We start from the raw sequence: 13232 nt of genomic DNA, 5'->3' as shown, positions 1-13232 counted from the left end.
ATGCCACTTTAAAAATACCCAATGTCTTGGCCTCCAGAGCCATCTGTGGCAGTGAATTCACCTCCCTCCGCCTAAAAAAATGCCTCCTTATCTCCATTCTAAAGGTGCGTCATTTTATCCCGAGGCTGTACCCTCTGGCTCTAGATGCTTCCATTAATAAAAAACATCCTTTCTATGGCCACTCTATCCAGGCCTTTCATTGTCTGATAGGTTTTAGTGAAATCCCCCCTCATCCCTATAAACTTCAATGAGTACAGGCCAGAGCCTGACAAATACATTAACCATCATCTCTTGGATCATTGTCAGAAACCTCTGGATTCTCTCCAAACCCAGCACATCCTTGGAAAAAGGGCCCAAAACTCCTCATAATATTTCAAATATAATGTGACTGGCACCTTATAAAGCCTCAGTATTACATCTAAGCTTTCATATACCTGTCCCTTTGAAATTAATGCTGGCATTGCATTTACCTTCATCGCCGACTCAACCTGTAAATTAATCTTTTGGGAATCTTGCACCAGCACTCCCAAGTCCCCTTGTACCTCAGATTTCTGAATCCTCTCCCTTTTTAGAAAGTACTCTATGCCTTTATTCCTTCTACTACAGTGCATGACTATGTTTTGCTATGCTGTGTTCCATTTGCCACTTCTTTACCTACACCCAACCAGTCGCAAGTCCTGCAGATTCCCTGCTTCCTCAACATTACCTGCCCTTCCACCTATCTTTGTATCATCCACAAACTTCAAGTTCAGTTTATTGTCGCGTGTACCAAAGGTACAGTGAAATTCAAATTACCATACTGCCAAACTAAAAAAAAAGACGTACAACTACCTGTACAAAAAAGTTAACAAACATCCACCACAGCAGATTCCTCACTGTGATGGACGGCAATAAAGTCTAATCTTCCTCTTTATTCTCCCGTGGTCAGGGCAGTCGAAGCATGCGCAGTTGGGGCGATCGAAGCTTCCACAGCCGGCGGTCGAAGTCCCTGCGTCGGGGGCGATCGAAACCCTCTGCGGATTGAAGCTCCCGAAGTCGGTCTCTACCCTGAGACCGCAAGCTCCGCAATGTTAAAGTCCGCAGGCTCCCGCGGTTGGAGCCCCAAAGTCGATCCCCGACAGAGATCGCGGGCTCCGTGAAAAGTCCGCAGACTTTGTGAACTTGGCCACAAAGCCATCAATCCCATCATCCAGATCATTAATATATAATATAAAAAGGTGGCGGGGCACAGTTCTTGCACGTGAGAGCGAGTTTCATAGCAAAACATTATCCTTTTTTTCCAAGATGCACTTGAGCTACTGCAGACCCTGAGGTTTGTGGATGACTGGAAAGTGACCAAGGTGTCCATGGACATTGCATGCTTCTCCAGGGACGGCTGGGCATGGATGTGGAAGGGTTTTAAAAGCGAGTTAGGGAGGGTTCAGGATTGGAGTGTTTCTGTTAAGAGTGAGGGGAGTCAGCGATATCTTGAATCTTGAATAAAAAACAAAGTGCTGGAGGAATTCAGCAGGACAGGCAGCATCTGTGGAGGGAATGGACGTTTCAGGTCAGGACTCTTCATGAGAACAGCGAGGGGAAAGACTAACAGGAATAAGGAGCCCTGGTTGACAAGGAATATTGAGGCACTGGTCAGGAAAAGCAGGGAGGCATTCTCCTTAAGCACCTCTATGAAAGCATTGGCGATCTAATTAATCACTTGAGCAGTATGCATTTACACTTAAGAGGGATAGGAAAATAACTGCAGATGCTGGTACAAATCGAAGGTATCACAAAATGCTGGAATAACTCAGCGGGTCAGGCAGCATCTCAGGAGAGAAGGAATGGGTGACGTTTCGGGTCGAGACCCTTTCGCAGTCTGAAGAAGGGTCTCGACCCGAAACATCACCCATTCCTTCTCTCCTGAGATGCTGCCTGACCCGCTGAGTTACTCCAGCTTTTTGTGATACCTACACTTAAGAGGGAAATCAGGTGGGGAAGAGGACATGTCAGACAAGCTAAAAACAAGATCCTGAGAGGTTGGATAAATTTATTAAGAGCAAAGGACAATGACTGGGTGCCAATGGCCTCAGCTGGCCAGCAGGGTGCGACACCCGACACCAGCCAGTGCAGTTCTCCCCAGTTTCCCACGGATTCACATTCATCGTTTCTCAGCCTAAAGCGAACTTACTGTCAGCAGATAGATACAAAATGCTAGAGCAACTCAGCGGGACAGGCAGCATCTCTGGAGAGAGGAAATGGGTGACGTTTCGGATCAAGACCCTTCTGCAGACTGAGTCAGGGGAGGCGAACATGTGGAGATCAGATCATAAGTGATAGGAGCAGAATGAGGCCATTCGGCCCAGCAAGTCAACTCCACCATTCAATCATGGATAATCTATCTCTCCCTCCTAATCCCATTCTCCTGCCTTCTCCCCATAACCTCTGACACCTGTACTAATCCAGAATCAGGATAAGGAAGTGTAAGGTGTGAGAACAAGAGATCCAAGGGGGTGACAATAAAGGAAAATGTAGAATAGATCATTGTTAGCTAGGAGAAGGTAACAACAAAGTAAACAGAGATAAAATGTAATCAAGGACAGTCAGACTGGTCGGAGAACTGGGAAGGGATGGGGGAAGGGGGTAAGGAAGGGTTAGAGAAATCAATGTTCATACCTCTGGGGTGTAAGCTGCCTAAGCGAAATATGAGGTGCTATTCCGCACGGACAATGGAGGAGGCTCAGGAGAGAATGAGGGAGGGTGTTAATGTGTTTAGCAACCAGGAGAACAGATAGGTTTAGGCAGACTGAGCAGAGGTGTTCAGCGAAACAATCGCCAAGCCTGTGCAAGGTCTCAGCGATATATAGGAATCCACAGGTGGAACAGCAGATATAGTAGATGAGGCTGTGGGAGGTGTAAGTGAACCTCTGCCTCACCTGAAAAGACTGTTGGGGTCTTTGGACGGAGTGGAGGGAGGAGGTATAGGGACAGGTGTTGCATCTCCTGTGGTTGCATGGGAAAATACCTGGGGAGGAGGTGGTTTGATCTTACTGTCAGCAGATCAGCTCCACACTGGGTTGTGTCAGGAGTCGATTTAGTGATGCACACTGGGAGTGCTCTGAGAGCGATAACGAGTCCAGACGCACACACAGACTTCACAAACAAGATCCTTTCTGTTTTGATGCTCATTTATTAAGCTGATGAAACTGCAATGTTACATTTCAATCACAATCACTGGACGCACAGAACACATTGTGAGCTTTCCAAACCTTGGTGTAACAAACAATGTGAAATCAAAAGGGTAATACAGAGAGAGACAGTAATAATTCCAATCAGCACAATCTAAATCAAGAGCAGGATCAGCAGATGGCACCAAATGCCCTGGACACCGCTCTGTACTGCTGCACCTTTTAACTGGGATGCCCAACTGTTCCCGGTGGGATCTGAGGAAGGGCTTCAGCAGAATGGACGAGGAGGGTGTCAGGTTAAAGAGGGCGGACTTGTCTGTGCTTAACAGTCCCTGGGCTGAGTTTGAAGATAAACTGGAAGGATTCAGTGAGTTGTCCCTTACCCAGATGTAAACAGCCCTTTATTCAGGAATCACCATCACTACTTCTACTACTGATCTGGTTTAGAGAGGAAATATCGCAAGGTCATATTCAGCTAGAGGAGTTTGAGGTAATTGTGTTCTCCTCTGCACAATTTAATGTTTACTGTATTCAAAGTGTGCAATCCTTATTGCCTCCAATTGCCACAATCCCTTCAAATGTATATTTTGTTGATCCCCAGTCAATGATGTTCCCTCCGTACTGGAGACAGCCCTGACTTATCTTCTTAATATCATTGGATTGTAAAACACCATCCCACAGATGAACATCAGAGATCTCTCCAACAAAGGACTGATTGATGTCAAACCCTCCACCGACTGAGTCTTGCTCCTGACCTAGAATAAACTGACCAGACCCTTTTACAACCTGACCCTTTCCACCAACCTTCCGTAGACTGCGTCTACCATTGACCCAGACTGTTATCTCACCCCCTTGAGACTCCCAGGTCACACACATGTGTCTCAGTAAAGCATTCATTTCTGGGAGGGAAAACGTAATCTTTTGTGTTCCTAATTCCAGCCGGAGTTTTGATTTAGATTCTTGCCAAAGCAGCAGTTCGTTGGGCGAAGAGCTTGTTGCGTAAGAGAACAAACTGTAAGCACGAGTCTCTTCAGAGGCTGCCCTGAGGCAGACAGTAAAGGCAGTCAAACGGGAGAAATCAGATGCATACATCCTGACAAAGCTGTTGGCTGTTTTGGCTGGGAATATCACTGATTTCCCGTACATTCCTGTAGAATACAAAGAATTAGATTGTTAGACAATAGATAATAGCCAATAGGTGCAGGAGTAGGCCATTCGACCCTTTGCGCCAGCACCGCCCTTCACTATGATCATGGCTGATCATCCACAATCAGTACCCCGTTCCTGTCTTCTCCCCATATCCCTTGACCCTGCTATCTTTAAGAGCTCTATCTAACTCTCGCTTGAAAGCATCCAGAGAATTGGCTCCACTGCCTTCTGAGGCAGAGAATTCCACAGATTCACAACTCTCTGGGTGAAAAAGTTTTTCTTCATCTCTGTTCTAAATGGTCTACCCTTTATTCTTAAACTGTGGCCCCTGGTTCTGGACTCCCCCAACATCGGGAACATGTTTCCTGCCTCGAGCGTGTCCAATCCCTTTATAATCTTATATGTTTCAATAAGATCCACTCTCATCCTTCTAAATTCCAGTGTATACAAGCCCAGTGTCTCCATTCTTTCAACATATGACAGTTCCGCCAACCCGGAAATTAACCTCGTGAACCTATGCTGCACTCCCTCAATAGCAAGAATATCCTTCCTCAAATTTGGAGATCAAAACCGCACACAATACTCCAGGTGTGGTCTCACTAGGGCCCTGTACAACTGCAGAAGGACCTCTATGCTCCTATACTCGACTCCTCTTATTATGAAGGCCAACATGCCATAAGCTTTCTTCACTGCCTGCTGTACCAGCATGCTTGCTTTCAGTGGCTGATGAACAAGGACACCCAGATCTCATTGTACTTCCCCTTTTCCTAACTTGACACCATTCAGATAATAATCTGGCTTCCTGTTCTTGCCACCAAAGTGGATAATCTCACATTTATCTGCATTAAACTGCATCTGCTAGGCATCTGCCCACTCACCCAACCTGTTCAAGTCACCCTGCAACCTCATAGCATCCTCCTCACAGTTCACACTGCCACCCAGCCTTGTGTCATCTGCAAATTTGCTAATGTTATTTTTAATCCCTTCATCTAAGTCATTAATGTATATTGTAAACAGCTGCGGTCCCAGCCCTGAGCCTTGCGGTACCCCACTAGTCACTGCCTGCCATTCTGAAAGGGACCCGTTAACTCCTACTCTTTGTTTCCTGTCTGCCAACCAATTTTCTATCCATGTCAGCACCCCACCCCCAATACCATGTGCTCTAATTTTGCCCACTAATCTCCTATGTGGGACCTTATCAAAGGCTTTCTGAAAGTCTAGGTACCCTACATCCACTGGCTCTCCCTTGTCCATTTTCCTAGTTACATCCTCAAAAAATTCCAGAAGATTTGTGAAGCATGATTTCCCCTTCGTAAATCCATGCTGACTCGGACTGGTCCTGTTACCCCCTGTTTTTGGGGGTTTTGGGGTTGTGTGATTTGAATGCCTATTTAATGCTTTTATTGTTGGACTGTGTTTTTGGGGGTTTTTGGGGTTGGGTAATTTGGGTGCCTGTTTAGTGCTTTTATTGTTGGACTGTTTTTTGGGGGTGTAATTTTGATGCTTATTTAATGCTTTTGTTGTTGGACTGTGGGTGATTGAATTTACATTTTGTTCAAGATGGCCGCGCCGTTGTGTTTGGCTGCCTGCCACTGTATGTTTCTTTTTTTTCCTAGTCAGATGTGCAGCACTTTGGTCAACGTGGGTTGTTTTTAAATGTGCTATACAAATAAATTGACTTGACTTGACTTGACTTGACTTGTTACTGCTATCCAAATGTGCCGCTTTTTCATCTTATATAACTGACTCCAGCATCTTCCCCACCACTGATGTCAGGCTAACTGGTCTATAATTCCCTGTTTTCTCTCTCCCTCCTTTAAAAAAAAGTGGGATAACATTAGCTACCCTCCAATCCACAGAAACTGATCCTGAATCAATAGAATCTATAGAACATTGGAAAATCATCACCAATGTGTCCACGATTCCTAGAGCCACTCCCTTAAGTACCCTGGGATGCAGACCATCAGGCCCTGGGGATTTATCGACCTTCAGTCCCATCAGTCTACCCAACACCATTTCCTGCCGAATATGAATTTTCTTCAGTTTCTCCATCACCCTAGCTAGGTCCTCTGGGAAATTGTTTGTGTCTTCCTTAATGAAGACAGAACCAAAGTACCTGTTAGACGTCTTCTCGTTTATTTTTTGTACTGTCCTTGACTTCCCTTGTCAGCCACGGTCGCCTCTTACTCCCCTTAGAATCTTTCTTCCTCTTTGGAATGAACTGATCCTGCACCTTCTGCATTAATCCCAGAAATACCTGCCACTGATGTTCCACTTTCATCCCTGCTGGGGTCTCTTTCCAGTCAACTCTGGCCAGCTCCTCCCTCATGCCTCATAGTTCCCTTTGCTCAACTGGAATACTAAAAAATCGACATTTTCATGACATTCATTTCATTTTTTTTAAAACGCCATTTAATTTAAGGAAAAAACCCTTGGCGACCAATTGGTCCAGGTACCATATAGAGGGAGTTTAATTTAAAGAAAAAACACTTTATTTTAAAGAACGATTTATTTCATTAAAAAAAATATATAATTTTCATTGACATTTATTTCATTAAAAAAAACCTGTTTAATTTAAAGAAAAAATGTTTTAAGGCAAGATTTATTTCATTTAAAAAAAAATCGTCACTTTCAGTCTGAAGAAGGGTCTCGACCCGAAAAGTCACCCATTCCTTCTCTCCTGAGATGCTGCCTGACCCGCTGAGTTACTCCAGCTTTCTGTGATACCTTCAATTTGTACCAGCATCTGCAGTTATTTTCCTACAACGCTTTCATTTAGATTTATTTCATTTAAAAAACGCCGTTTAATTTAAAGAAACAACGCTTTATTTTAAAGAAAGATTTTTTCCTTTTTTTTAAAGATCGCCATTTTCATTTGCATTTCTTTCATCTAAAAAAAGCCATTTAATTTAATGAAAAAACGCTTTATTTTCAAGAAAGGTTTATTTCATTTTAAAAAAAAATACACACCTTCATTTATATTTATTTCATTTTAAAAAAAAGCCGTTTAATTATTGCCGGGTCTGCAGGATCGTCAGTTGGGGGAGGGTTACAGGAGAGGTTTGGGCCCACTTGGTCTAGTTGTAGATTAAAACTTATCATATAATGATCACTACTTCCTAATGGTCCCTTTACCTTGAGTTCCCTTATCAAATCCGGTTCATTACACAACACTAAATCCAGAATTGCCTCCTCCCTGGTCAGCTCCAGTACAAGCTGCTCTAAGAATCTATCTCGGAGGCACTTCACAAACTCCCTTTCTTGGGGTCCAGCACCAACCTGATTTTCCCAGTCTACCTGCGTATTGAAATCTCCCATAACCACCTTTGCGACATGCCAATTTTAACTCTTGATTCAACTTGCACCCTATATCCAGGCTACTGTTTGGGGGCCTGTAGATAACTCCCATTAGGGTCTTTTTACAATCCCTTACAATTCCTCAGTTCTATTCATACTGACACTACATCTCCTGATTCTATGTCACCCTTCATAAGGGACTGAATTTCATTCCTTACCAACAGAGCGACCCCACCCCCTCTGCCCACCTGTCTGTCTTTTCGATAGGAGGCATACCTCTGAATATTCAGTTCCCAGCCCTGGTCCTCTGGCAGCCATGTCTCTGTGATTCCCACAACATCATACTTGTCAATATCTATCTGAGCCTCAAGCTCATCCACTTTATTTTTTATACCGCGTATTCAAATACAACACTTTAACTTTGGTATTTGGAATTTGGCTCATGACTTATGAAACTTATGAATCACACTGCCACGTGTTGGTGGAAACACATACAACAGCAGTGGTTAAGTGATTAGACAGACACACAAACATACAGGAAGAGAGGGGTCCAGACCATGGGCAAGGAGCTGGAATTGGTGGCACCAGCACAGGCACACACTGCCCAAACACACAATTAAACCTCATACAAACCTGCACTGTCCGATCCCTGCAGGTAAATGCACAACACAAGCACAATTGTCACGAAGGGCTTCATCCTGTCTCTGACCTGTTAAAAGAAAAAAAAATCCCAATTCATTTCATTTCACTTGGTGCTGAGAACCAGCAGCCAGTCTCGTGTGTCAGCAACACACAAACAGCCCCTCTGGTACTCACTGTGTCCGTCTCCAACAAGCCGGTCTCACCTCAGGTGGGTCCAATACCCTGGGCACAAGCTGCTGCAATTTATATCCTGCTGAACCCAGTCACAGCCAATCGCAGGAAGGAACTGAGGGGGTGGAAAGACCTGGGGGCCAACCGACACTTGAGAGCTGCCATTGATCTGTGGGTCAACATCAGAGTCCAGATTCTGGTCATTGGGATTTTGTCATGACCTCTGACAGCTGATTCCAGGGAAATGCTTGCAAAGACATTTGTTTGCTGCCTTCATTCATTTCTGCAAACGTGTTCAATCAGCTGACTGAGTGGGTACAACTTCCTCCTCATGGACCAGCACCTCCTCCACCGAGGTGAGGCTGACTGGCCAATAATGCCCAGGGCCATGTGCCGTACTTTATCCCTGAGTGGTCCTATCTTTACTCTGATTACCTTCATGTTAAGTTAGGTAAATCCCTGGAGCATGATCCAGAGTATCATGAGACATTTTAGGAAGTGAAGGGAGAAATTATGGGAGCCTGGCAGAGAGACTTCATCACCTTTAGCCACGGAGGAGGGAGACGGACACTAGACGGAGGGAGGCCTAACGTCAGTGGTGGAAAGGTTAATGGAGGGGATTCTGAAGGACAGTAGCAGTCAGCATGGCTTCATGTCTGGGAAATTGTCATGGAGAATCCAATAAATGGGTTAATCAGTAACTCGTGTTGGGTTGTGAGAAACAGGATGATTAAACCACCAGAAACAGGATACTGGAACTACCACGATGCCGGGGACAGGGCTATTAAACCGTCAGAGACAGAGACAGGCTGGATGATGAACTACCACGATGCCGGGGACAGGGCTATTAAACCGTCAGAGACAGAGACAGGCTGGATGATGAACTACCACGATGCCGGGGACAGGGCTATTAAACCGTCAGGGGGTAGAGACAGGTTGGATGATTGAACTACCACATGTTCGTTGGAGCACTGAGAGTGTGGTACGGAGAGAGAGGCAGACTGGACAAAGGGCCATAAATTTAGGAGAGTGTCAAAGTAGCAGGGGTGGGTTGAAATGGGTTGTGAAGGTAACTAAGGGTTATGTGGATAACTACTGCGCTTGCTCAACTAGATAAATGAATATTGCAAATACGCCCCTGAGTGGGGAACTGCCAATTGCCATGCACATACAATGTATGATCTGGGGGGGGGTACCTGGGGGCGGTACAGAAGATTGTGCACCTCAGCGCTCTGATTGGAAGGAGCCCGAAGGGGAGGAGGATTCAGCAGAAGGGAGGGAGATTCAACGAAGTTGTACTGTATAAAGAGAAGGCACTGTCTTTGTCTCGGTGTGTCTCAGTTTAGGGCGGCACCCGGTTCTGCAGACTCGTGAATAAATTTCTTGTTTCCACGACTTTGTCTCTGGCATCGTGATTGTGAGCACTCACATTTTATATCTCACAAGCTTGGGGGCTCGTCCGGGATCGCCACTCCGGCCGCTTGGCGGAGGCACGAAAGGAAGGGAAGGTGCACCCTGCTGATTTCAGCAGTGCCTGATCTCCTTGCTTGCCATCAGCGGTTTGAGCGAGTGATATCTGGACAGGAGATTCGTGGAAACAAGAGGGAATCCGGTATCCGGAGTTCTGTCGACAGGAACAGTCGGACAGGGGATCGGAGGGAAACTCTGATCGGGATCAATCGAGCAATTTCTGTGCACGGGACCCGGGTAAGAAAATTGACTATTAAGTATTATTCGGGCGATTGGGTTCTGTCGGACGGGAAAAGTCAGACAGGGAGGATAACAGATCGGGAGGGGAGTTCCGATCGGGAGGATAACAGATCGGGAGGGGAGTTCCGAACGGGAGGGGTAGGGCGGTAAGCCCAACCCCAGCATTCCGCCTGATAGTCCGTTGGGGCGAATGCGGGTTCTGTCAGACAGGAACAGTCGGACAGGGATTCTGTCGGACGGGATAAGTCGGACAGGGAGGATACTGTCGGACGGGATAAGTCGGACAGGGAGGATACTGTCGGACGGGATAAGTCAGACAGGGAGGATACTGTCGGACGGGATAAGTCGGACAGGGAGGATTCTGTCGGACGGGATAAGTCGGACAGGGAGGATACTGTCGGACGGGATAAGTCGGACAGGGAGGATACTGTCGGACGGGATAAGTCGGACAGGGAGGATGGGTAATTCTTGTGTTAAAAATAATGACCCAGGGGATAAAAATGTACCAAGGGAAAGGGACCAAAGGAAGAAGGTCCCAACATTCCACCCGATAGTCCGTTGGGGCGAATGTTACAACTCTGGGGAGAGGGAGGCACTGGGGATAAAAATAAGGAGATCATGATTAAATTCTGTTATTTTGATTGACCAAAGGAACCAATAAAAGGGAGTTCAGTCTGGTGGCCACGACTGGGCTCCGATGAGGATTGGGTACGGCAGGCATTAAATGTGTTTGTTAATTCAAAAGCTTCCCCTAATCTGGAGGAAAGTTGTTATGCAGGCTGTTGGGTTCCTCAGGTACGTTTACTAGAATTGGCAGGTAAACAAGAACCAAATGTTCCCAAATGGGATCCCTTGGAACATTTGCCACCACCATACGTGGTCCCACCGCCTCCCCTTTCCGGGTCTATACCCGAACAACCAAGGGAAGACGGGGGGGAGACGTCAGGTGGAGGAGGACAGGGAGCGGCAGAGAATCTGCCTTCCCTAGAACTCCGTAGATCCCGTCGAATAGAGGAAAGGAGGGGTGAAACTTCAACTGCATATCCCTTGAGGGAGGTCCCCATGGGCGGACCTGACGGGGGATTCGGATTTGTAAATGTTCCCCTGACCAGTATGGAGGTTAGGAATTTTAAAAAGGAGATGAAGAGTTTGCTGGAAGATCCCTTGGGGTTAGCAGATCAACTCAACCAGTTTTTTGGGCCCAAATATATATACCTGGGACGAACTGATGTCCATTATGGGAAATCTGTTCGACTCTGCAGAAAGACAAATGATTAGACAGGCCGGGATTAGAATTTGGGAGCGATCCGAGCATCATCCAGCTGTAGCGGGGAATGTGAAGTACCCGATTGCCTCGCCCAATTGGGACAAGCAGTCCGAAGAGGGTCGGAGAAGCATGAGAGAACTCCGGGAAATAATAATAAAAGGAATAAGGGTGGCCGTGCCTAAGGGACAAAATTTTGAGCGAGCATTTGAGAACCAGCAGGCAAAGGACGAGGGCCCCAATACCTTCCTACAGAGGTTAAGAAAGAACATGCAGCAATATTCAGGGATTGACCCGGAGTCAGACGCTGGGCAACAACTTTTGAGGGCGAATTTTGTAACCAAATCCTGGCCCGATGTCCGGAAGAAATTAGAAAAAATAGAGGATTGGAATGAGAAACCATTAAATCTATTATAAACAGAGGCACAGAAAGTATATGTGCGGCGGGATGAGGAAAGGCAAAAGGGGAAAGCCAAAATGATGATGCAGGCGGTAAAGCAAGTGGTTGAGCAAGACCAAGGGGATAGACGGAAAGAGACCTATAGGGGACGAGGAAGAGGAATAAGGGGAAGAATGGGAAGCGAGAGAAGAGATATAGGACGCGATGGGGCATGGAGAGCAGGACCTGCCAGGTGTTATCACTGTAATGAGGAGGGACATTTCAAAAGAGAGTGCCTTAAACTAAGGAAAGAAGTTCAGTCGTATGCCATGATGGAGGAAGAATAGGGGGGTCAGGGGTTCCCCTCCTTGGGGTTAACAGGACACAAACGGGAACCCCTAGTAAATTTAAAACTCGGACCCCAAGGAGAGGACACAGTGTTTATGGTGGATTCGGGGGCTGAAAGATCAAGTGTGACCAGAATACCTGAAGGGATGGCAACTGGAAAGGGGCATGTGCAGATTTCTGGAGTAGGAGGGAAAGTGATGGCGGCCCCGGAGATAGAAGGAGTAAAAGTCAAATACGAAAATAGGGAGGCGGTGGAAGATTTGATTTTAGTTCCACAGGCTGGAGTAAACTTAATGGGACGGGATCTGCAGATCCAGTTGGGAATAGGAACAGCACCTGTGGAAGGGCGGATAGTAATCCAATTATATAAACTAAGGGAAGAGGATGAACAGAGGATCAATGATCAGGTCTGGGCTAGGGAAGGAAATAGAGGGGGGCTGAGAATACCATCCCTCCGAATAGTCCACAGGGAAGGGCATGACGCCGTGCGAGTCAGGCAATACCCTATCTCTATCGAGGGCCGAAAGGGACTCCAGCCAATCATTGAGAATCTATTGAAGGAGGAAGTATTAGAAAGTTGCATGTCCCTTTATAATACCCCGATCTTACCCGTACGAAAGACAGACGGAACATTCCGGCTTGTACAAGACCTCCGAGAATTAAATAAGGTGGTCCGGACTAGGCATCCGGTGGTCCCGAACCCATACACGATTATGGGACGGATACCCCCCAGTCACAATTGGTTCAGTGTAGTGGATTTAAAAGATGCATTCTGGAGTTGTCCCTTGGATGAGGGGAGCCGAGACTTGTTCGCTTTTGAATGGGAAAACCCAGGAACGGGTAGAAAGCAACAGTATCGCTGGAAAGTACTTCCTCAGGGATTTACTGAGTCTCCAAACCTGTTTGGTCAAATCTTGGAACAGGTGTTAGAGGAATACCCGTGTTCTCCCCAGATCCAGCTCCTGCAGTATGTGGATGACCTCCTGATCTCTGGAGAGGGGGAAGGGGAGGTGCGGGATGCCACTATAATATTACTAAATTTCCTGGGAGAGAAGGGACTAAGGGTATCGAGGAATAAACTCCAGTTTGTGGAACAAGAGGTGAAGTA

The 13232-nt window shown here is 46.3% G+C and overlaps 1 protein-coding gene across 1 annotated transcript; it reads right to left on the bottom strand.

The window, feature by feature from the left end:
* Positions 1-3146: 3146 nt before the first annotated feature.
* On the bottom strand, positions 3147-8500 carry LOC144606897 (C-reactive protein-like). Its single transcript, XM_078423370.1, has 3 exons — positions 8427-8500; positions 8244-8319; positions 3147-4312 (listed from the first exon to the last, which is right to left on the bottom strand). The coding sequence occupies exons 2-3, from the start codon at positions 8305-8307 to the stop codon at positions 3696-3698; spliced, it is 681 nt and encodes a 226-aa protein (XP_078279496.1). The 5' UTR covers positions 8308-8319; positions 8427-8500; the 3' UTR covers positions 3147-3695.
* Positions 8501-13232: the final 4732 nt, after the last annotated feature.

The sequence above is a fragment of the Rhinoraja longicauda genome, chromosome 27 (assembly GCF_053455715.1).
Source record: "Rhinoraja longicauda isolate Sanriku21f chromosome 27, sRhiLon1.1, whole genome shotgun sequence".
Classification (NCBI taxonomy): Eukaryota; Metazoa; Chordata; class Chondrichthyes; order Rajiformes; family Arhynchobatidae; genus Rhinoraja; species Rhinoraja longicauda.
Note: the sequence above shows the minus strand (reverse complement) of the source record. Positions and strands in the feature narration are given on the sequence as shown.

What these genes read in the sequence shown, in the direction of transcription:
- LOC144606897 (XM_078423370.1), bottom strand. Translation starts at nt 8,307, where the DNA reads ATGAAGCCCTTCGTGACAATTGTGCTTGTGTTGTGCATTTACCTGCAG. An exon ending in GCAGGGATCGGACAGTGCAG is followed by an intron (nt 4,313 to 8,243) that starts GTTTGTATGAGG and finishes TGTATTCTACAG; the next exon opens with GAATGTACGGGAAATCAGTG.